Genomic DNA, 23,759 nt, shown 5'->3' with positions numbered 1-23,759 from the left:
CTAATCCAATCTTAAATAATTCTAGAAATGCTATTCCAATTTTTTATTTTTTAAATATGTTAGTCGTGTTATAAATTATATTTATATTTATAATATAAATTATAAAGCAGAGTTATTCACCTTCACTTGTAGACTAGTTATAGCCGAACTAAGAATCTAGAACTAAGCAGATATGACATTCAATGTGCTTATTTTCGTCAAATTTTCTAGTCTATGCCGAATTTCCACAAAATCTTGGATTTCTCAATCAAATTGACGTCAATGTTTAGCAAAAGTCATTTCACAATATATAACTACAAAAGTCTAATTGCCGACACAAATATTCCCAAATCTTAAAAATGAACAATAGTTATCAAACATGTTCGTAAGACTCTGCGTTGTTTCCATCATACACAATTTTATTTAACACATGTAAGAATTACAATCAGCACTAAAATATCATTATGTGAATCTCTCTGGAATCTACTTTGGGTTTTAAACTTAAGTCCACAATGAGATTTCAGCACGGTCCTGATAATCTTTATCTGAAGCAAAAGCGTAATACTCAAGACAGTCAGGCTCTATCAGTTTACTGCTCTTGGCCGTCTTGTAAATAGGCTCTCCATAGTACGTTCCAGTCTCCCAATTCTTAACGTTCTTCATAAGTTCCGTTTCAGAGTCACGATTCCGTCTCAGCTGCTTCAAATATCTGGAAAGTCGGAACACCGCAATCAAGATAAAAGTTTTGAAATAAGAACTTGTTCAAACCAAGTCGATTAAACTGTCATACTCTCGATCCCGTTCAGCAAGCAGTAGAGGGAACATGACCATTCTGGCGCTTCTCATTTCAACTTCATGTTTTTTTATGACTTTATAGCCCTTGAAGTAAATGTAGAATGAGACTGACGTGACAGCGAAATATCCAAGTATCATCGACCGACCTAAGGACATAAATTAGAACAACTAATCATCTGCAGGTTAAATCGAACGTCCAGTTACATAACATAACCAAGTATCGTAACAGCTGAGAAACTGTGACTCGTGACTTGAATTGATGCAAGTCGAGTGATACTGTACCGCTGAAAATGGACCGCAATTTAGTCCTTTCGGTCACAATTGGACCGTATCCGCCCTTCGGCGGCAAATCTTGCGGGGTCGTTTTGGCTGCGGTCGCCATGTCGCACTAGCAGTGGCACTCAACACGCTCAACACCAACACCGTTCTTGGACCACGGCGTACTATATAATGATAGCGAGGAAACCGGGACAAGCGTGTCGTTCCAAAATCGTGGCCTTGTTACAATTAGTGCTGCCCTCTGCAGTGATCTATCAGTGACGATGATTAAAGGCAGCAGCGATTGAGCAGACAGTATTACATACATTTCATTATACATCTTGAGTTTTCGTTATCAGAAATTCATCATCAACACAGAACCTCGATGAAATTTTTTTTTTGGTTTTTTCTTTTCAAATTCCCTTTTCGCATCGTTGCTGTCTTGCCATTCTCAATTCCCTTGAAATATGTCAAACAGCGTGTTTTCCCCGCCTCAAAAGTTCCTCTGACGTTTAAAATACCACCGACAAATTGATTGACCGGAGATTTTCATCGTTGAGGCGGATATTTTTCTCCTTTGATAGCGGCTAGCAGCTTGCTACAATGGAGAACAAAACTGGCAACAACTTTATCAGCTATGTCGGTTTCGAACAACACGAAATGCAGGTAGGCCTCTATAATTTTCATGTTTATCCCGAAAATAAGTACCGCGTTTCATATGTCAATTGGTAATTAGATGGTGCAGAATGACTATGTAAATACTTGAACTTAACCTAGAAGTACCACTAGATGTGATATTTTGCTCTGAAATTTGATCATCAAGTAATACTGTGTAAACATCCTAAACTCCTTCACGTTTTACTGTTGGTTTCAGCTGCTCGGTACAAGCCATCGGGATTCTTTGTCTGAAAATAGCATGAAGCTACTCGCTGGTGAACTTCTCATTGCAAAGGCACAAAATGTATTGATGTTTGCCCCTGTTGGCGATCTGACCCAAGGAATATCCGGAATATTGTCGGTAACAAATTTCAAGCTCAGTTTCGTCACCACTGACGATACCAATAGTGAGGTAAAAATATTCAAATTTATTTTATTCATTCAAAACTGCTAAATTATTTGCAGATGTTGCACAGACGTGGATTCTTATGGCGTTATTTTAAAGGCTGGCATTAATACAAGATATTGTCAGAATAGTTTAATGTGTACTCATGTTTTTCATGATTCATGTTTGATAAAAAGCCTCTGAATGTTAGGAATGATCAACAAATACATAAAATAATTAGCTTACAAGTTGTGATCATTTTATATCAATTAGTTGCTTAGATTTCCGTTTCAGCAGCTTTCTCGTTAGTCAGTCATAATGTCTAGTTTGGTCAAGAATGACATTGAAAGACATTCTGTATAAAATCTGTAACTAATTGTAAATTGCATGCACAGTTGAACCAATATCTTTAATTAAGTACTTCTCAGTGTAGTTTTCATGAAGCAGATGGTTTATAATATGCCATCTGTTTAAATATCTGAACAACTGACCAGATAGCTGACAAGTCTTCTTCTTCTGAGGTTAGTTTTATTAATAGTGTCAATAATGTTCTTTTCAGGATGTAACTTATCAGCAAAATAATCTATGCGGATATACAGACACATGTTTGTCAAATATACACGACATTTATATAATCATAGGTGACAAAAAGAGACGACTCTATACAGGAAGTACGATACCTTCCAAAGTAGAAGGAATCTTCATCGTCTGCAAGGTGATTTATCTCTGGTCCTTAACTTTGTCTGTGTTTGTGTGTTATATACTATGCATACACGTGTATTCTTGCTGTGTGATGAAACGTAGTAACTAATATGAGATTTCAGAATATGAGGACGTGGTCATTTTCATTTAAGTTTTCACCAGTCGGTTGCGGTAAAAATTTACTGACCACTCTACTGCATCACGCTTTCCCTAGTAGGCATCAACTTCTGTTTGCATATGATTACAAGTCAGTATAATAAGTAATGACCCATCCTATTATTACTATTACTATTACAATTACATGTAATACATAGTTGTAAAATGCCCTTTATTATGTTGCTATTGTTGTCATTGAGACAGTGTATTTTTCTATCTATAGCATTAGCTATTATTTGCGATAAAGCTGAAATTTCTGCGCTTTCAGAGAGCCTTACTACAATAGCATGGAGAGAGGGGTTCATCTATTTCGAGATCGTGCTGACTGGGAAAACGAACTCCAACGTACTACTCGAATCAGGGGAAATACAAACAAGGCATGGAGAGTGTCTACGGCAAACGTAGAATTTGAATTTTCTCTTAGGTGCGTATCCATGTCCTCAATCAAAAACCTACCAATGTCAGTCTCGACAGTTTTGAAAAAAAGTCAATGAATATCTGAAACAATACCTAATGCACTGTTCTTTATGTACCCCAAAAAATAATCAACTCGTTATCATTTACAGTTTACCGCAATATATTATAGTACCAGCATCTGTCACGGATAGTCAGCTAACCAGAGCAGCTGGACACTTTCAAGGTAGTCGGCCACCCGTTTGGTCATGGTCGAGTGAACGTGGAGCTGCATTGGTCAGAATGTCTGAACTGTTGCCCACCATTACAGAGCGAACACAGGAGAATATTATGCTAGAAAATATTCGTAAAAGTCATCCTCAAAAGCTTGAACCAATAGTTATTGAATTGAAGAAAGATGTAACTGTTAAATCCCTTGCTACTGGATATGCGAAATTCATCAGTCTCTGTTCACCAGGTATTCCACGCTCTAGTCTGTAACATTTTCACAATACTGTTGCATGAAAATTCAACTTATTATGTACCATTCCTCACAATCCTTTGTATTTGTTACAGAAAACATTCGGCAATTCTGGATGCAGGATAATAATTTTTATTCGTTACTTGAAGGGACCAAGTGGCTAAGATCAGTTTCGTACTGCCTTGAGAAATCCGTTGAAGCCAGTGACTGTTTGAGCGCGGGTACTTCAGTAATTTTGCAAGGTACGAGTTTCCGTACAAGACAATTTACTTGCACCAAAATTTGACATTTTTTTCAATGCACGGTGTCGATTGTTTTCAGAAGGGGAAAGCAGAGATCTGTGTTGCGTTATATCAAGTTTAATCCAATTATTACTTGATCCCTATTATCGAACCATAACAGGATTTGAGTCCCTTCTTCAAAAAGAATGGGTCGCCGCTGGGCATCCGTTTTGTGATCGACTCGGCCACATTATGAAATCAAGTTCAGAAAGGGTATGTTTCATTTGTATAATGTCATTTTGAAATAATTGCAAATCTAGCATCTTCATAACTCTTAGATTTCTTCAATTTTCAACAGTCCCCGCTACTTCTCCTCTATCTTGACTGTGTTTGGCAACTTTGCCGGCAATTCCCTGCTGAATTTGAATTCACGGAAACATATCTAACAACCCTATGGGACTCAGCACACATCTCAATATTTGACACGTTCATATTCAATTGTGAAAAAGATCGATACGACGCGGCTATGGTGAGTTTTCGTCGAGATTATTAAATATAAAACAGCTTCTTCTAGAGCTTCAGTGATATAAATTTCTAACTTCTTACCATACAGGATCCTGCTAGTCCTCTTATTCTACGGAGTGTATGGGATTGGCGAGAGCAGTTCAACGATTCAGATATATTGCTATTCTACAATCCTCTGTACAGTATGTCGTTATCTTCAACGGGAAAGACGTACATAAAGCCTGTGTTCAATATTCCCTGCCTAGAACTTTGGGCTCAATGTTACTTCAGGTGGATACCACCGCTTGAGATACGCAACGGAGGTAGAAATCACATTGAACTATACTCGCGTCTTATACAAAATGACATAAGTCATTTGAAAGTGAACGCAAACGGTAGTTGCGGTTCTCCTGTTGATAAAGTCACAACGTATTTGGTACAGATGAACATAGACAGCTTTTATCCATTTACCAATAAGAAATCTGGCAATGTTATCAGCACGCCTATTATGAACAACTCAACGCTACCTACCGAAAGCCTGCTGGATGTACAGTCCTTGTTGACAGCGCCCGATTAATGTTGTATAAAAAATTTCTTTGTTAGATTTTGTATTTAGTTTAATCCTTACAATATTTACCATCGCGCGCTACTTATATCATGTAATGTCTTGTTTTTCCATGAATCTTTCCGGTTTTTGGAGGGTTGAATTGTGTATATTGATTGACTTTCTCGATAGCGGTGAAATTGATTGAAGTATTCACGCGTTCAAATCCAACATCTTGTATCATCTAACGCAAACAATTCTCGAATTCCCACGATTACGATTAGTCACAGTGAAAATTTGAAGTTCTTCCAATCCCACGGTAACTCAGTTTTCGCTAAAAGACGGAACATCGCCATAAACAAAACTTAACAAGCCCCGATTTAGTCGCGTAACAGGCAGCATTTTTTTCAATCTTATTTACCTATTATACATATACATATGTCAAAGTTAAGATAAATCTTATTATTATTTCTAATTTATTTTTTATTTATAATACAAAGAGCTTACTATTAGTTATTGTATATTATATATATATAACGAGATGTACGATATTAAGTTTCTCTAAAACTAGGATTTTTTTTTGATAATAGAAAATATATCGTTCAAAGTGTATACAAACTAACACAGATAGACACACAAACTCACTGAAGACAACATAAAACGTATTTAACGTGTGTACAATATTGTTATAGTGGGTAAGGTCGTTTAAATACGGCTGTTACCCTAAATTTGACTCTGATTCAGAGGTGCGTAATGCGCATACCAAAGAATTCAATAAAATTCACAACATCAACGTATATACATTCGATTATTTTATTTACTGTGAGCCTGGTATAAAACTTTTGGTTTACATTCGTGTTCGAAATTATGTAATTTCAACTATGTAAAATCTAACAGTATAAAAGTAATCGTAAAAATATTAAAAGTAAGAATTACACGTCTGGTAGGAAACGAAAAGAAAAACCATCTCTACCTTCAAAAAGGTGGTTAATATACACGTAGTAGGTACAACTTCACGTTCCAGCAATTTAACTGTTCTTCTGGTTAAGTTTAACAATGACGCTCTTGACCTCTGTGTAAGCCTGCAGGCCGTATTCTCCCATTTCTCGTCCATGTCCGGAATTTTTGAAACCACCAAACGGTGTTTGTGTCACTAATGCGTTGTACGTGTTTACCCTGTTTGACAAAATATTAGCAAAATGTGATTCTGTTACGGAAAAAAGCAAAACTTTTAACTTGAAAAGTAGCCGTGTTCATCGCAATCAAGAGACTGTAGAGTCTCACCAAGCAAGGAGAAGCCCGCCAACGGTTTACGGTTTTAGCCTTATTTTATTTTCTTCCATAATAATAATAATACTCTGAGGATTGAAAGATGATTAATATGAAATTACCAAACAGTTCCAGCTTTAAGTGCCTGGATCATGTAGTTGGCCTTGTCAATGTCCTTAGTGAATACTGCTGCTGCTAATCCATAATCCGAATTGTTGGCACGTTCGATTAGATCATCCAAGCTACTGAACTTCAATATTTGCTGAACTGGTCCAAAGATCTGAAAGCATGGCCATGGTGTTGGTATTAATGTCTATAATTTTCTCGTACACAGATGTACATGTTACCAAGTATTTGAAAAACTGACTTCCTCCTTGGCGATGGTCATGTCGTCTTTGACGTCCGCAAATACAGTTGGCGCAATGAAACATCCTTTGTCGCCAATTCGTTCTCCTCCAGTAACAAGTTTCGCCCCTTCTTTCTTTCCGGATTCTATCAGACCTATAATTTTGTTCATTTGCTCTTCGTCCACCTGTGTAATACGGTACGATTAGCTGTACGTTGGTTTAAATCACAAAACGAAATAATCGTGGCTCAACGTTATGGTACCTGAGGGCCCTGTTCGGTTTTCGCATCGAACGGGTTTCCGATCGTTCTCCTCTTGGCGCGGGCTGCACTTTTTTCGACAAATTCGTCATAAATTGCATCCTCAACGTAAGTTCTGGATCCGGCACAGCAGCACTGGCCCTAAAACAAATGATGAAAGTGTTTTCGGACGATTGTCTCACGAATTCGGACCGTCATTCTGCTGAAACCCGATTTTCATTCCTACCGCGTTGAAAAAGAGTCCAAAGTGACCCAATTCAACGGCATGATCGAAGTCTGCATCCTTGAAGATGATGTTCGGGGACTTTCCTCCCAATTCCAAGGTGGTCCTCTTCAGATTTCCCACGCCGGATCCTTGCTGAATCAGTCGCCCCACTTCCGTGGATCCGGTGAAGGCAATTTTGTCGACATCCTTATTGGCGACGAGAGCTGCTCCCGCTTTACCGTATCCGGGAACGACGTTAATTACACCTTCAGGAAAACCAGCTTCCTTTGTAAGCTGGGCGATGTACAAAGCCGTCAGAGATGTTTGCTCCGCCGGCTTTAATACGATTACGTTTCCTGAAGTGTACAATAATATTATGTTATACTTTAGCCGTACAAAACGTCGAAAAACAATCGTACTTTTCATTTTACGCCCAGTAATCGGAGTAAAAAACAAGTAAACAGACGATGAAAATACATGAATTACCGGTGGCCAGCGCCGGTGCTAACTTCCAGGCCATCATGAGGATAGGAAAGTTCCAGGGAATAATTTGGCCGCAAACACCTACTGGCTCGTGTCTCGTGTAAGTGAAGTAATTTCCATCCGAGGGAATAACTTTTCCATGATTCTTGTCAGCCCAGCCAGCGTAATAACGAAGAACATCGATGCTGCCCTTAAGATCCATCGTGTACGAAGCGGTGTATGGTTTTCCGTTATCCAGCGTCTCCAAGGACTGTAATCATTGTCATTAGACGTGCATTACGATTATATTGCTGCGTGTTTGTCGGACACTGGTACCTGCTAGTCAACAAATGATTGGCTAATAAGGAGGGCGGATTAATATTGCAGATTACCGCGAGGTATTTGCGATCCCGTTCCAGAAGATCGGCTAAGCGGTGAAGAAGAACGCCCCGTTGAGACGCGTCCATCGTTCTCCAAGGCGAACCAATTTTGAAAGCCTTCTTAGCTGCCTGAACGGCAATGTCAATGTCCGCAGCATCACCCTCCTGAATTTCCGTGATAGTTTCTCCCGTCGCAGGGTTTATTGTCGGGAAAGTTTTCCCTGACTTGGAACGGTGCCATTCGTTGTTGATGAAAATCTACGGATGAGAAATATGTTGTTTTAAACGGTTTTTAATTTATAAAGTTAAAGCTAATCGGTTCTTTCTGATCAAAATATTTTGGATTCGAATCGATTGAAATGAGCTGATTCTTTTCAGTTCTTTTTTAATCCGATTATTAAAAATGAAAGCCTCAATTTATCATTAAAATAATTGTTAGGCTGAATTCGTAGATCTATAGGCTTTTGTGGAAGCTAAAATTCTAACTAAATTGTTTTTAGCATCGCTTCCTTCGGCGTGGTAAAGAGTAAGGTATAAGGTAAATCTACAATTAGAGTTGAGAGAAACAAATAATAAGAAATAAATGATATAAATACGATGTATTTATTTGGGTGATAAAAATAAAATTCCAGAATATTTGCTTTGCGGTTATAAACTATCAAGATTATGGAAATACGATTATTAGTATATAAGATATATTTAGTACGAGTGTTAAGGAGTATTTCTAATTTTGATGCCAAAAAAACACGTCTGTTTTCGTTCTGTTTAGAACATGGTGATTAGGATGGCAAAATTAGACTTTTACACACGGTTAGTACACAGGTAGTGTGATCGATTGCAGTTTTTTTTTTTTTTTTTTTGAGATAACAAAACATTCTTAAACAGCGGGGTGATTATTATTTAAACTAAGGGCTGCTTAGCGAACTTCTAGCACCTGTTTTGGTTTTGCCTGCACGCGACCTGCATCTGTGCATCGATTTGGTGGCACTTTGCACTTTATTCATCCGGTCCAATAGCCAGTTCCATTACATGCATCTTTAATAGGACGCTTTTGAAAATTTCATTGAATCTCCGTTGCAATTTCACTTATTACAACGATATGTTATTGTTTGTTTGTTGGAACAAAGCTCGAAATGATCGAATTGAGTCTTTCATTGATACCTTGTGTAATAAATGTTAATGGCAAGCCCTCCAATAATACATTATCTTAATTCTTGGAATAGATTTCCCTGAATAGGTTTAGTAGCATCGACTATAACATGAGGAAGACGCTTTTTGTTATGCTTATATCGATTTCGTGCGCCATTCACACGAAAAGTCTGCTTTGCTTTAGTGGGGTGAACAGCTGCAAACTACGACTACCTACCTGAGTGGACCCAAATTTATTATAATGTACCCATCAGTAAAATACGGAGAAGGTTAACGCATGCCGCGAGGCGTGCTGACCTTTTCCACTGGATTCGTCATGATTCGCTCAATTTAAAAATTTTTCTATTATCTTTGCCGTAAGTGAATATCTCAAGAATGAAAGAAGCATATGATAAATTTTTCGTAATTTTAAAAGTATGCCTGTACCTTTATAACGTAAATAAGGGTATGTGTATACAATCTTTAATGTGCTCTAAGCCTTTTGCAGACGAGCGAATAAGAAAATTCGCGAAGTATAAGTACCAGAGAAAAAAAAAGCGCTGGTACAAGCTTTGTAAATGACACGCGAATGTAAGACGCACGAATAAAACAGAGTATATTAAGACGTGTGGGTTTAGAAATGTTGTTTGAGTGCATACAGAGCTCTTTCAATATCGAGAAGACGTATTGTAAAACCTAATAGAGAGCCACCCTACAAAAAAAATCCGACAGGATTTTGTGTCCGACATTTGTAGCGGATCTGTGTCGAATCCGACAGAGATCTGTCGGATTTTTTATGTAACGGAGGTTCATTGGGACGCGGAAATAGAAACCGGACCTGTTCCGAAATAAAATTTTGATCATCAAGCCGCTAATCGAGTTCATTTACGACAGAGCCGAATAGGATCCGTTCACATTTTCTATCCTTGTCTCTCACCTGAAGGATAACTTCGGATTTTGTGTCGGATCTGTGTCGAATCCGATAGAAGTCTGATAAATTATTGTTTCGTGTTTTAAGCTGTAAACATGTGGTGTAATGAAGTCTCAATTTATTCTCCACCAATATCTCTCTTGTACGAACATGCATCAATTAATCCAATCTAGGCTCAAGAATTTCGATAAATCATAATGACGCAATAACCCGGTGTAAGAGATAAATTAATCTCGACCCGATACTGCGTTTCACGAGAGTATTACAGCCACAATTCGCCGGTTATTGTGATATCAGTTGATAAAAGCGGGCTTAAGCGATTAAATTTCTGACTATTTAACATTTTTTAATCAAGTTATGCAATGTAACGGGTCATTATGGATTGTGTAATATGTACAGTTGACCATATTGGCAAAGATTAAAAATATCAAATTGGTTGGAGGCGCCCGAAAGACTGCGTCAAGGACATGTGCTCACATATGTGTCTCACATGTACGTACGCATGAACGAGTCACGTGTGTCACACGTTGTTGGTGAAGTCACACGGTGTTTATCACGTTGAAGTAGTCTTTGATTGTCTTTGATGCACGATTTGATATAATATTACACATAGCCACGTAGGTATGTTAGCTCGATAATGGCAAATGACTATCTTAACCCGTGAATTGTTCTATGATCCAAGATGCATGTCGGTACTTACCCCGCTGTACAAGATGCTGGGATTAACTTCCGGTGCCGGAATAGCCGATGATGAAAAGGCACGAGCGGCTTTGATTCGGTTCAGTAAACGAAGCATGATTTAGTTGCAGTGCGGAATTTTATATCGAACCAAACGTCTTCTTCCTCGCAAACTCGCCTCACAACCGCCGGCCGACAAGTGAGCCGCTTCTGCTTAGGCAGAAGATGTTTATACCTCACTACTACCCGTTTATACACGGTGTTGTATGCTATCGTTCCGGGCCAAACAGCGCCGGTTAGATTATCTCAGTCGTCTCGTGCGGCCCTGCGTGAATGTGAAAATTTATAATAATATGTCTTCCTCGTAGTTTGTAATCTTATGCGATAGCAAAATTGTCATGGAATGACTGCAACGCGATACGACATGCAGAGCTCCAATGTGTCAAACTGCGATATATGATATCGATTATTATTTACCCTATATGTCAGCTTGAATATTTTTTAGAGAGTGAAATCTCATTTTGGCTGTAAGTTACGTGCGGGCAAGCAATGCGTGTATATGTGTGTATGTGTTGTATTACACACTTTTGAATATAAAGCGATAACGCCCATGCCGAGAGGATTACGCAGGGATGAGTTACAATCGGCGTTGGGCACAACTTGGGTGTGCGACACGTGAGTGTGAAATGTCCGTGATTACACTGTAAATAGCTCTGTTCGAATTGATTGTAACCCGACTTCTGCAACGAGCAGAAAGATAAACAGAGAAAACAGAGAGAGAGAAATCCATTCAAGCCAAAAAATAACTCTTTAAGTAGAATTGTTTGAAATTCAGATGCTTGTTTACATTGTTGACTGAATTCAGGCGTTTAATTGGGAACCGAAAATCCTTCGTCCATGTTAAACCATTTTACTTCACATTGGGACGTCGCCACAGGCGTTGATTGGAGAATATACTTCAGTGAATGGCCACGAGCGAGCTTCTGCCACGAATTCTGCGACTGCGTGATATTTGCTACTTTTTAACTGCGGAGGCGACTGATCGACCGACTCGACAAACTCGAGATGAGTCTCATGTGACGCTTCACATAGGTATATGCTTTGTACAATCTATGCGTGATTTTCGGAACCAGTGATCTCGAAAACCTGTGGACACCAAGTTTCAAAAAAATTCATTTCTCGGTTCAAGTTTAATAGATTTTTGACCGCAAGACTCGATTTTCTCCGACTGTGCGCCGACTCATAGTTCTTCCATAATAAACGAAAGACATTGAGATCGTTGAAAATAAACAATTACACAAATACATTTTGTAATGCCCAGAATAAGTTCAACTCTCAAGAAATTCACGAGCTGCAATAAAAGTATTAAAATTTTACTACGACTCAAATTTACAATAAAAGCTGTTATTTACAATATGATACCGTCATGTTTGTTTTTAGGAAATTTGTCGGTATGCACCGAAAATAGAGTATTTTCAATGCTCCGTGAATACACTTGACCATATCGAGATGCATTCCATAGATACTTATCATGCTGCATAATTATACCTATAGTTTTGCAATGTCTACCACAGTTTGTATGTTGACACTTGACTTTTTGAAAATTGTTGACAGTCTGTTTGTATAACGTGATAATGATCATAACCTTGGTGGAATTTTATTTACAGTATTTTTTTTTACCGGAGGTCTTTGTCAGTCTCAGTTCTGCAGCAAAGTTTCAAGACAGTGGTATAGGTAAAATAATGGAAGCAAATTCATATTTCATTGCTTCCTTAAATATCACAATGTATCCCAATTCCAGTTTTCATGAAAAATTCAGATATGCTATAACGAGCATCAATTTTGCGTCTACTTTGTTCAAAATTAATTCCAAAATTTGAATTGCGATGAAAGCCAGTCAATAAAGAGACATATAACATAACATTTGCATTGAACATTTTATGTTTCCTTCACATTTAGCCTGTTTGTGACTTACAAATTAATTTCTCACTATGTAATTATTTTGAAAGAATTTCATTGCTTCGCTAACGATCAATCGCGTCACCTCGTTGATACAAGTGTACATAAGCCTGAAACAACATGAAATATATACGTGTTAATTATGAATATCAGCTGAGCGTATAGCAGGTGTATAAGCGCACAATTTGGCCACGCTACTCCATCCGAGCATTTCGTCAACGACGCACAATCCTGCTTTCGTTAACACGAACATCAGCCCTTCAGCGTCGTTAGAATCCATTTGACCGGGGTCGTGAATAACGCGGACTTCGAATTTCATGAGACCAAGATCCTGCGCAGTGAAGTTGCCGCTTTTGAATTTACCGAAAAGGGACATGACGATATTTATCCGAGTACAGCACGCGTCTCGTTTGTTGTCCGTCAACGTCACGTTGTCATTATTTTTTCTACATTTCGTGTTACGGTTCCTTGCAGACTTCAATTTTGTAGATTGTAAAGTTATTAATCCATGATTTTACGGCCAGTCTTTTGATATTTAATCGAGTTTTCGTTCAAGTGAGTGTAAAAGACATTTCTTAGTAAATTGAAAAAGTATGAAATGCGCGGCCGGAATCGCGGAGCGCGCGACGCGAGCGCGAATGCAGCGACGATGCGCAGCAGGAGTTGCGCTGTAACTCGGCCATCTTGCAATTGCACGTTGCTTGGCGCTGCGGACTGCGGAGAGAGAGGGCTGGCAAATGTCGTCGTATTTTCATATAATGGGATCTCGCGCGAGAATCGGTTCGAAGTTTGTTGTTGAGAAATGATAGATCAGCTGAAATCCATGAAAAGATGAGTTGACACGCAATATGAAGAAGTCATTCAACCCTGTGGCGGATGCCAGAAACGACTGCCTCGATCAGACGAGGCGTCTTTACAGGTAACATATTTTTACAAAATCTCTTAATACTCTCCGATTATGAAAGCAAAAGTATTTCGTCTCTATAATGATAATAATAATACGAGCTGACCTCTCGAGTACTGATAATGCAACTTGATGTGAATCGATGCGCTGAAGTCGTCGAGTGGTTCTCAACCTAACCTCAAAAAGACAAAAAATTAATTATTTGTGGAACATGAGATTTCCAAGAATCCCCGTATGACTTGAATGCCCCAGTTTGGCTCCCGTTTCATAAGTGATATGATTGTATAATTAACAGAGGGGTAACTGATATTGCCCAGAGGCTCGACGAGCAGAGGAGCCGATCTTTGTCAGTCATTGATATCTTTACACCATCAGGAGAAACCCTCAGAGCCAAACTGAGAGATTACTGCGAGAGATTGATATTCAAAGACACCATTGGCCATGCTCGCAAGATAGAGGAACTCTTGTGGCGACGGGGCTTCTACGACGTCGTTGTCGCTGTTAAAAAACTGCGAAAGGTACTGCACGCTCATTATTTGCACCCTAAACAGACCTGATTGTTCTTAATTGTAATTTCTTCACCATTTTCAGGCTAACTCTTGGAATGAGACTGAAAAAGCATATATATTTACTCACCTAGCAGTGGGCGTGGGATTTTACCATCACTTGATCCTGAGGCTCCAGCTGGAATGCAATCTAGATTTGATGGGCGTTATAGACTTTGCTTCTCCTCAGAACAAAGAAGCATTATCCAATGTAAGTTTCCAAGTTACGAGATATTAGTTACATCAATTAAAATATAATCATCTGATTAATATCCGTAAAAATATTTATCTCATTACAGCGAAAACAAAAGTCATTGCAAAGTAAAATGCACACAGAGGAAGTAAGGCGGTGTGCCATACGATTCATTCATCGTAGTTTAATATGTTTGGGAGATCTATCAAGGTATAAACTAGACCTAGATCCATGTTGGGACCCAAAAATAGCGACTAGATATTACAAGATGGCTATTCTGATAGATCCAAATATTGGGATGCCCCATAATCAACTGGGAACTATGTCTGGAAACAAAAATTTTGGACTTGATGCTGTTTATTATTATATGAGATGGTAAGTTGTTATTGAATAGAGATATACATATTTGTAGCAAATTATGCGTCGAAAAGTCTGCATCGATAAAAATTCATGAGCCTGTGTTCAGAGGTGAAAAAGCCATGATTTGAAATTCGCAGTATTCATAAACCGTACTTTATTGATTCAAGTTTTCTTACACACAGCATGTTATGCTCGGAATCATTTGAGGGCGCAGAAGGTAATCTGAAAAGAATGATTGCAACCCATTCTTTCACGGGCAAGGAAGAAGATCAACTACATCGCTGTATTGCGCAACTCCTGTCGTTGTTACAACTTTGGAATTCCATCTCTCCAAACTCTGACAGCATAAATCAAGTTAGCCAAGTACGTATTGCAGTATAAACGCCCAGCAGCGGGGCTGAAATTTGTAACATCATTTGTATAAAGTTGCACTGCTTAGTGATAGCGAGACTATTGGAAGATGTATGCACTAAGTGCAGAATCCCTAGTTTTCAACCATTATAAATCCTATAAAACTAGGAAAAATGCAGTCACCAGACATGTTTTTGTAAGTCGAATTCGCCATATAATAGCGTTTTCAACTTGTTGCACCGAGTGCACATAGAGTGCATTTTTTCTAGTATTATGCCTTTGCTACTGTTTAAAACCTAGGAAAATTGCACCGAGCGCATACTGGATGCAGCCAGTTTAAAACTCCGTAAGCAATATATCAATTCTTTGCAGGAATTACTTGCCGAATTTGAAAATTGTCTCACACTTGAAACAACTGAATCAGACAGCAAGAAGGAAGAAGAAAGTAGCATTCAATTGTACCTACAAAGTTTTGCCGAGGATGAACCTTACCATCTAACTGACGAAATGATGTTCAAAATCATGGTTATCTGTTTTATGACAATAATGAAACTCCAGAGTAAAGATTCGCCCGAAGTTCGCGGTGTAATTGCATTCACTTTGGCTATTTTATCCCAATTGCTACAAACTACTATTGAGAGGTTACAAGAGTCAGTGATCAACATCTCTCTGCTGAACAGCGAAGAATATGTGACAAGTAATCCCCAATTTGTAAGAGAAAATGGAAATGACGAATTGAAGACTGATGATGTTCAAGAGACAAACGGAATTAATATTGAAAATAAGCAGAGTTTACTAAACTGTGATAACAACTTTCTCGATATTAATGATAATCGCAAACACTTGGACAATATCGAAGAGACTTTTATCGATGTTGATGATCTATTGAATGGAGTCAAAAAGTCGAAAGACAAATCGAAGAGTTTATTGACCAAGCTTAGGCGTCCGCGAAGGCGCAAAAATAGTTCTGACTCTGATGCGAGTGACGCCGATGGTGCAACGATCAGATCTTCCAGCGATGAATTGAACTCTGATATTTCCGAAACTGAGGAGGATGCTTTGAGTGAGGAAATTATTTTGTCAGATGACGGTGTATCTGAAGATTTGAGTGACACCGAAGTTCCTCAAGTAACAAACAAGGAACAAGATTCTATTGTTGAAGATAAAACGAATGCTATAGGTGAGAAAAACCCAACTTTGACAGAGATTAAAGAAAGTATAAATACTCTGAACGCCAACATATCATCGAACAGTGTTAACGAGACAGTTTTAAAAGACGACAGAGATTCCACCACAAATTCTGGAAGCGCATTAACTGTAATAACGAACGTTGATTCAAACAGTGCTTATGATGAAAGTAATGGCTCAAGTAATACCATTGCCTATGTAGCTCAGTTGAAGAAGCAGAGTCTGGGTACTGCTGAAATAATGAATGTTCTGATGGGCGAAGGGATTTTGACATCAATCAAAATTTGCTTCGACTGGTTGATTGGTAACCCTGACATCGTGCAGTCATGCGCCAAAAGTTCAAGTACACTACTAAAAAGGATATCGACGTTATTGAATTTGATCAATATAAATGCGGATGCTTTGTTCAAAAATCCAGAGAACATCACATTATTCCAAAATCTCAATAGCCAAAACTTGAGGAAATCTGTTGAAGTAGTACCGCTTCCCGAAGATATTGAGCTAAAAGGCCTTAAAGTTTTTGATAACACGCAGAAGACTCTTAACTGGGAAATCCTAAAGAAATTTAGAATGAACAAAAGAGAAGAAACGCTACTAAGAATAATGAAATTAATCAAATTTGGTCATTTTCTATCTACTATAGAGGAGTCTGGCATATCATATGATGAAACTACACGACTCTTCGTTACCTCACATGTCGATAATTCCACAGCATCGAACATAGATAGCAGAAAAGAGAAGAAGGAATCTGAGGCAGATCATCCCCAGGGAAAACTAATGCGGCACATGGGGAGACTGTGGCTGAAAGCAGAAGTTAGAGCATTGGAAACCCGTTTACGGTCCAGATTAATGTCGCCATATCTTGTGCCTGACCATGAGGCTCTCTCGAAGCACATGCCAGCTCTGAAGCGTCTTGTTTATGCAAAGAGATTCATTGTGGTCATACCTTCCGTGGGTAAGAATATAACAAACAATTATCTAATCCACAATATATCAACAATGCTACTTTAACTATATCTTAAAAATTGTCATGAAGATTCAAAACTTTCGTTTGTTAATTTTCAGTTGTTTCTGCGTTGGATGAGGTCAAGCGTACGAGCAGTAGAGCTAGGGAAGCAACTAGGTGGCTAGAAGCTCAATTGCGACGTGGTTCGAGATTTTTACGCGCTCAAAGACCGCACGAACGACTTCCAATTCCCCTAGTCAAAGGGCCCAGAACAAAGGATAAGGAGGCATGGCTCTATTTTCAAATAATTGAATGCTGTCACTACCTGACAAACCAGACGAAAGTTAGTCTTACGAGTGAAGGAGAAGCCCCTGTAGTTACGTTACTAACTGGATGCAGCGCAGATGAACAAAAAACTGCAAATTTCAGTCCAGTTGGACTTGCCAAAAGTGCAGGTAAGCATTTCAATTTCTGATTCGTGATTGGTGGACATTATCAAATTCACTGAACTTAGCGAATTGAATCGAGCAATATTATCTTATTATTGAAACTGGAATAATATTTTGTTTGCAGGAGTGAACCTTGAGCATATAGAATCGTTTCACACAAAATGGAAGGCGTCCAGTAAGAGTCACGGTTGAAGGCGAATGGCCGATGAGAGAACAGTGTCTGTAATTCTCGTATATCACAACGACAGCCGTGGGATTCATCCGCCAGTAATAGAACCGCGCATCAAAGGGCGAACGTATCGGCGAGTGCTAGTGGGGTTGGAAACCCGCATCGAATATCACCCACTATATTTCCTTACATTTGAAATAATGCGGATAACTTAATCATTTCGCATTGTATATTTCTAAATTCAAAAACAACCATGATATATTATTTTTCTCTTAATTAATCGCATTTTCCTAAGTTACATTATAGAAATTATATTTTCTATGTCCGTATTTCCGAATAAAAATAAATTCATATTAGTAATACCTCATGATTACATTTTGTAGAATATGAAACGGTCATCTGCATCGCAAGTTTAAATATAAGAAATCCACACTCGTTACCATATTTGGAAGCATTAAAAAGGCTACTTCCTATAGGTTTTTCATTTGTTGCTCAACTGTTAACGCTAAAAATTGTTATTTTTCATCATTTTAGTGGCCATTACTTATAAGCGTGTGAAATCAGACAACGTACTGAAAAAGTATAACAGATATTTACATGTTATTGTATATGTATTAAGACGAATGAGTAGTCTCTGATATCAAATAATTGAATAAAATCACATTATGTATCTGGCTCAGCGTTGAAATTTATGATGATCCTTCATTCAAGTTTTACGAAATAAGAAAATTTTTGCGTACCGGTTTAACTTTTAAAAAAAAATCACAAAATTGAAAGTAAAAACATTCGATTTGTAAGTCAGTTGATAGAAGATGGTTTATTTTTTTCAGATTTGTATCTGGCTCAGCTGGGAAGAATGGTGAGAATGGTGAACTGAACGCCTCCGGAGAAACACGGAGTATGTAATTGCATGAAGGGCGTTGGATCTAGGGAGTTTTTGGAACACTTGAAAGAATGTACCAGATCAACGAGTGAAGCGCCCGTCGAAGGCTGCGGCAGAGTTCCAACCCGGTCCTTTTCCCTACGTGCGAAAATCGAAAGCATCCCAAAGTAACGAGTCATCTACCACTCAAAGATGGCAGAAAGCCAGGAGAGTCAGAAGAAAATTACAATTAATATTAAAACGCCAAAGGAGAAACAGAGCGTGGAAATAGAAGAAAATGCATCAATCAAAGACGTAAGTGTTGGTCACGTGCAGCGTAGCTTGCGAACCTCGCGACCGTTGTCCGACTAGTTTACTCGCACGATGATTTTGCTTCGCTAATTCATAATATATATTCCCGAACGATGGTGATATGCAGTTCAAAGATGCGGTTTCCAAGAAATTCAATGCCCAGCCCGATCAGATCTGCCTTATATTTGCTGGGAAAATCATGAAGGACCACGAGACACTTGCCACACACAACGTCAAGGATGGTTTGACCGTCCACTTGGTCATCAAGGCTCCCCGGGCACCCGCCACCCAGACGGAAGCTCCGCCACCCCGGCCCCCCGGTAAGCAACTCGCGTGCGTCGCTGTCAATCATGAGTAGAGATCAACTCAGGGTGTGGAATCCATTAAGGTCCATATACCTAATTTATCCTCATCATTCATTCCTGGTTGACAGACTTGTCACCCACGGTGCATGTGTCCCCATAAACTGCTAGTAATCTTGTGCCATGAGTTATCAACCACAGACGTGTAGCTGTCAGCTGTTATCGCAGAATTTCCTTTCCACACCCACGGAGTTGGCGTTGTGTGCAAATCAACATGCAAAACAATCCAGTTTAAATCATCTTTTGACCTATTTTCAGCTAAATTAAGCTTTCTTATCTAAAAGAGATTGCCATAATGCAAATATTCACCAAATATTCAAATATGTTTCCTGAACAGCTGATGAAACACCAGCACCAGTTTTCTAATTTGAGATCTTCTCATTTCTTCCACTATAATTTCTAATTCATCTTCCTTTTCGTTCCTTTCTCTGTTTCTATTTTTTTTGTTCTCATAGTCCTCTCACGTACCATAAGCTTGTGCCAGTGTAATTTTTTTTAGTGATGGTGTTTCTGCTTTCCAGCCGACGTTAACGCCAGTCCCTTTGGCCTAGGAGGTCTGGGGGGACTTCCTGGCCTTGAAAGCCTTGGATTGGGCTCGGGCAATTTTATGGAATTGCAACAACGCATGCAGCGTGAATTGTTGTCTAGTCCTGATATGATGCGGCAGGTGCTTGACAATCCGTTGGTGCAAAGCTTGATGAACGATCCTGAAAACATGCGAAACTTGGTCACATCTAATCCTCAAATGCAGGAATTAATGCAGCGCAACCCGGAGATAAGCCACATGCTCAATAACCCAGAACTTTTAAGGTAAGTTGCTTACATGGTTTTATAAATTGCCATCATTGGCAAGAGGTAAATGATGCTCTCAGCTCCTTTTCGATCCCACTCTGGTTCAATTGTGATGCACAATAAATTTTCTTGTATTATATGTATTTTGTTCCATACTTTAAAGTCAATGAGTTTATGTGATACCAATAATTTCCGAATGTAATCTTTTCTAATCAAGTGGTATTTTGACACTTTTCGGTATCGAAAATCAGTGAAGATGTATATGAATCATGTTGTGACTTTGCAGCTAATCACTTAAACAAGATCTTAGTTTTCTTTCATTTTTCCAAGATATTTTGCCATCTACCAGTTTTGTACTCATATCATATTTCTCAGACAAACCATGGAATTGGCGCGAAATCCGTCAATGCTACAAGAGCTGATGCGCTCTCACGATCGAGCACTCTCCAACCTGGAAAGTATCCCTGGTGGTTACAGCGCATTACGACGAATGTATAGAGACATTCAGGAGCCCATGCTCGCTGCCGCAGCCAATGAACGCAATCCATTTGCGGCTCTAGTCGAATCCAGTCAACCCATTGATGCAGCAAATCCTCAGCAGGGGCAGGAGAATCGTGACCCCTTGCCAAACCCTTGGAGTCAGGGTCAAACGGCACCAGTGGGTCAAGAACAGGGACAGGGCCCAGGGCAGGGGACCAATCCAAATCCCATGAGAGAAGGCATTTTGGGTTCACCTGGAATGCAGAGTTTGACTGCACAGATGATGGAGAATCCGCAGTTGATGCAGAACATGTTGAATGCACCATACACTCGTGCCATGCTCGAGGCAATGAGTGCAGATCCCGCCATGGCCTCCAGAATGATATCGGCGAATCCACTGTTTCGAAGGAATCCTCAAATGCAGGAGCAGATGCGAGCTATGATGCCAGCCTTTTTGCGACAGATGCAAAACCCCCACATTCAGAGTGTTGTTGGTAATCCAGAAGCCCTTGCTGCTATTCGACAAATACAACAGGGCATGGAACAACTTCGTACTGTCGCCCCTGAACTTGTAGACAAGTGAGTGTCTTGTCCATACAGGGTTGCTGTAAGCCTAACATGTTGCTAAATTTGAAATTGTCAAAAGATTGAATTCTCAGAACTATAACTTATGACAACCCTGAGTTATCAATATTTTTCCAAATTTCCATTTAAAGACGTGCAATGTATTGTTTATTGTCCGCATAGCATGGGTCTAAGTGTTCCACCGGTACCCACCACTCCTACGTCTGGTACCACAGAACAAACCCCGACTACAGGTCCGCAAACAGACGCTGATCAACAGGGCGCAGCATTTTCCCAATTCATGGCTCGTATGGTAATTGTGAACACATTTTCTTTACTCAGTATACAAAATCTATACGGTCCGTTATGTATAATCTTGCAAATCAACCATGCATACGCACTTATACAAACATATCAAGTGTTTTCTTCGCCTTGCAAAAGCATTGATTTTATTCAGTTAGGTTACACAGTATGGAAATGAAATCGACTCGTTCCCAATGGCGTATGGATACATTATAGATGTAGTCAATTAAGCCCTAACAACCAACTGTGGTATAATTCAAATAGGTATCATCAATGGCGCTAAATCAAGGTGCGGATGGAGTTGCTGGAGGTCAGCAGCTTCCCCCTCCTGAAGAACGATATAGAGCACAGCTCGAGCAACTTACTGCAATGGGTTTTGTAAACAGGGACGCCAACCTTCAAGGTAATTAACTCGACAGAATACGTACTTATAGTTTCAAATCAGATTTGACCATGTGTAACTTGGAAGATTGAGAAAAAGAGTAGATAATTCGGGTATCATTGCAGCGCTTTTGAATGTAGTTTAAATATTAATTATTTGATTTCAGCGCTAATCGCAACATTTGGAGACATAAACGCAGCTGTTGAGAGACTACTGGCAAACGGACAACTGTCCATGAGCTAACCACCAATCTGTAACCTGAACATTTCCATTATGATACCTAGTTTACCTTCTTTACACCTGTTTGATCGCAGGCAGACACCCGGCAATTTCGACAAGAAAAATTATGAACCCTCAGTCCTGACTCTTAGCAGGATAATACACGCTCTAATGACTCATTTGATGTGCATTTTTATTATTTTAATGTCGGATCGGTGCCCGTTCGATGTGGTTTACCAAATATGTGGCCATTTGAAACAAGTTCCGCGCGACGACGACATTAGGTTTGGATCGATTCTTGTCGTCTTATTTTCTCGTTCGTGTATTATTTGATGTGCTATAAAAGCTATATAATTGTAACAATATATTTTTTCAGTGCAAAATTATTTACAATGATTTAGAAATATTATATTATATATTATTACATTATTATAATAATATGAGCTGTTCGATTTGTCTAATTGTAGCATACGAAAGGCATTAGGCATTGTGTTTTCTCAATTACAAATTCATAGATTTGTAGCAAAGTCATTGTTGGATGAAGATATAAAGGACCTATGTAATAGGCCTGAAAATAGACAACACGTGTTCGCATTGAAAAAGCCATTTACAAATTATTCCGCATTGTATGAAAAGTGGATGCATTCAAGTGAAACCTAATTATCAGCTAGTTTTTAAGTTGAAAAGGTGAAAGTTGTAAATTATCATTATCAAACGGAAAAAAAAAACCAAAAAGACGAAAAATATGATCATTTTACCTCCCATGATTGACATATTACTACCGAATGAATATGCGTACACATTTATCGTATAGGTGTTTATTAGTCTGGCTCACTCAAGTGAGACATTCTGTAAAAGCTATTATATATGAAATAAAAATGTGGTTGATTAATAATAATAATAATGATGATAACAGTGATCATATAATATTGATAGTAATAATAGGATCGATAAATTATTTAATCTCAACTATCTATTCCAATTTTCCCTCCTCAACTCTGCAATAAAGAGGGATAGCCTTTCATTATCAATGAAAGTGCAGACTGAACGAATTGATCAAGTCAACATTTTATAGATTTCGAATTGAAACATTGCAAATAACTGATTTTCTCCGGACGAATGTTTTCAATCCGAAATTGTTGAAATTTTGAATTGATAAATTTGTTTTATTTTATTGATATAAAACTGCTAATTATATCCTTGTGAAATACCAAAGCTAACGAATATTTGTTTCCTCATCCGTGTGTGCATTATTGATACAGAATTATTCAAGATGGTTATTCCGTTTTTTTTTTATAGTTCAAACTGCTGTTTATTTTCACCTCATTTTGATATTTATTGTGCATTATTAGCATGGGTTTGATACGAATAGTACTTTTCAAGTCTCGTATAAAAATTTAGCAAAAACATTTAGTCTCTGGAATTAGATTCTACGGGATTTCCGTTACAGGATTTAGTTTTACTTGACCGTTACGCTCTTACATAATCTAGATTCTCAATGGAATTAACGGGATGAAACTTTTTCGCAGTGAAGCTCGAACGCAGCTGAGAATTTGGAAGCTGGATTTGAGAACATTCGATAATTGATAACATAAACAGAATTTTTGCAGTCCCATTGAAAATTCTAGAAGAAATTTTTTTTCAAAGTTTGTGATATGACGGCTGCATTTCTAACCACAAGTCAC

General features: G+C 38.6%; 5 protein-coding genes across 7 annotated transcripts; 3 read left to right on the top strand and 2 right to left on the bottom strand.

Annotated features, from left to right (window-relative positions):
- Nucleotides 1–377: 377 nt before the first annotated feature.
- Nucleotides 378–16,283, bottom strand: LOC124301103 (NADH dehydrogenase [ubiquinone] 1 alpha subcomplex subunit 13). Of its 2 annotated transcripts, XM_046755799.1 has the most exons (4): nucleotides 16,273–16,283; nucleotides 1,057–1,183; nucleotides 770–920; nucleotides 378–688 (listed from the first exon to the last, which is right to left on the bottom strand). In XM_046755799.1, exons 2-4 carry the CDS (start codon nucleotides 1,154–1,156, stop codon nucleotides 481–483), a joined length of 459 nt encoding a protein of 152 aa, XP_046611755.1. In that variant the 5' UTR covers nucleotides 1,157–1,183; nucleotides 16,273–16,283; the 3' UTR covers nucleotides 378–480. The 2 variants fall into 2 exon arrangements, with proteins under 2 accessions (XP_046611755.1, XP_046611753.1); XM_046755797.1 differs by lacking the exon at nucleotides 16,273–16,283 and having other exon boundaries at nucleotides 1,057–1,202.
- Nucleotides 1,414–5,872, top strand: LOC124301097 (myotubularin-related protein 10-B). Of its 2 annotated transcripts, none has more exons than XM_046755791.1 (10): nucleotides 1,414–1,694; nucleotides 1,907–2,101; nucleotides 2,634–2,789; nucleotides 2,899–3,023; nucleotides 3,201–3,356; nucleotides 3,499–3,803; nucleotides 3,902–4,048; nucleotides 4,128–4,300; nucleotides 4,386–4,556; nucleotides 4,641–5,872. In XM_046755791.1, exons 2-10 carry the CDS (start codon nucleotides 1,949–1,951, stop codon nucleotides 5,106–5,108), a joined length of 1,854 nt encoding a protein of 617 aa, XP_046611747.1. In that variant the 5' UTR covers nucleotides 1,414–1,694; nucleotides 1,907–1,948; the 3' UTR covers nucleotides 5,109–5,872. The 2 variants fall into 2 exon arrangements, with proteins under 2 accessions (XP_046611747.1, XP_046611746.1); XM_046755790.1 differs by having other exon boundaries at nucleotides 1,415–1,698.
- Nucleotides 5,875–10,988, bottom strand: LOC124301100 (aldehyde dehydrogenase, mitochondrial). The gene is made up of 8 exons (XM_046755794.1): nucleotides 10,757–10,988; nucleotides 8,010–8,255; nucleotides 7,642–7,888; nucleotides 7,177–7,511; nucleotides 6,954–7,091; nucleotides 6,712–6,876; nucleotides 6,467–6,624; nucleotides 5,875–6,251 (listed from the first exon to the last, which is right to left on the bottom strand). Exons 1-8 carry the CDS (start codon nucleotides 10,850–10,852, stop codon nucleotides 6,104–6,106), a joined length of 1,533 nt encoding a protein of 510 aa, XP_046611750.1. The 5' UTR covers nucleotides 10,853–10,988; the 3' UTR covers nucleotides 5,875–6,103.
- On the top strand, nucleotides 13,390–18,473 carry LOC124301096 (protein SMG5). Its single transcript, XM_046755789.1, has 8 exons — nucleotides 13,390–13,612; nucleotides 13,893–14,115; nucleotides 14,189–14,353; nucleotides 14,442–14,710; nucleotides 14,878–15,058; nucleotides 15,419–17,189; nucleotides 17,300–17,635; nucleotides 17,754–18,473. Exons 1-8 carry the CDS (start codon nucleotides 13,542–13,544, stop codon nucleotides 17,819–17,821), a joined length of 3,084 nt encoding a protein of 1,027 aa, XP_046611745.1. The 5' UTR covers nucleotides 13,390–13,541; the 3' UTR covers nucleotides 17,822–18,473.
- A 334-nt stretch (nucleotides 18,474–18,807) lies between these two features.
- LOC124301099 (ubiquilin-1) lies at nucleotides 18,808–22,984 on the top strand. Its single transcript, XM_046755793.1, has 7 exons — nucleotides 18,808–18,975; nucleotides 19,100–19,292; nucleotides 19,856–20,144; nucleotides 20,502–21,185; nucleotides 21,354–21,483; nucleotides 21,738–21,876; nucleotides 22,022–22,984. Exons 1-7 carry the CDS (start codon nucleotides 18,874–18,876, stop codon nucleotides 22,096–22,098), a joined length of 1,614 nt encoding a protein of 537 aa, XP_046611749.1. The 5' UTR covers nucleotides 18,808–18,873; the 3' UTR covers nucleotides 22,099–22,984.
- Nucleotides 22,985–23,759: the final 775 nt, after the last annotated feature.

This window comes from Neodiprion virginianus, chromosome 3 (genome assembly GCF_021901495.1).
Source record: "Neodiprion virginianus isolate iyNeoVirg1 chromosome 3, iyNeoVirg1.1, whole genome shotgun sequence".
NCBI classification, from domain to species: Eukaryota; Metazoa; Arthropoda; class Insecta; order Hymenoptera; family Diprionidae; genus Neodiprion; species Neodiprion virginianus.
The sequence above is the reverse complement of the archived record's forward strand: the minus strand, read 5'-3'. Positions and strand labels throughout refer to the sequence as shown.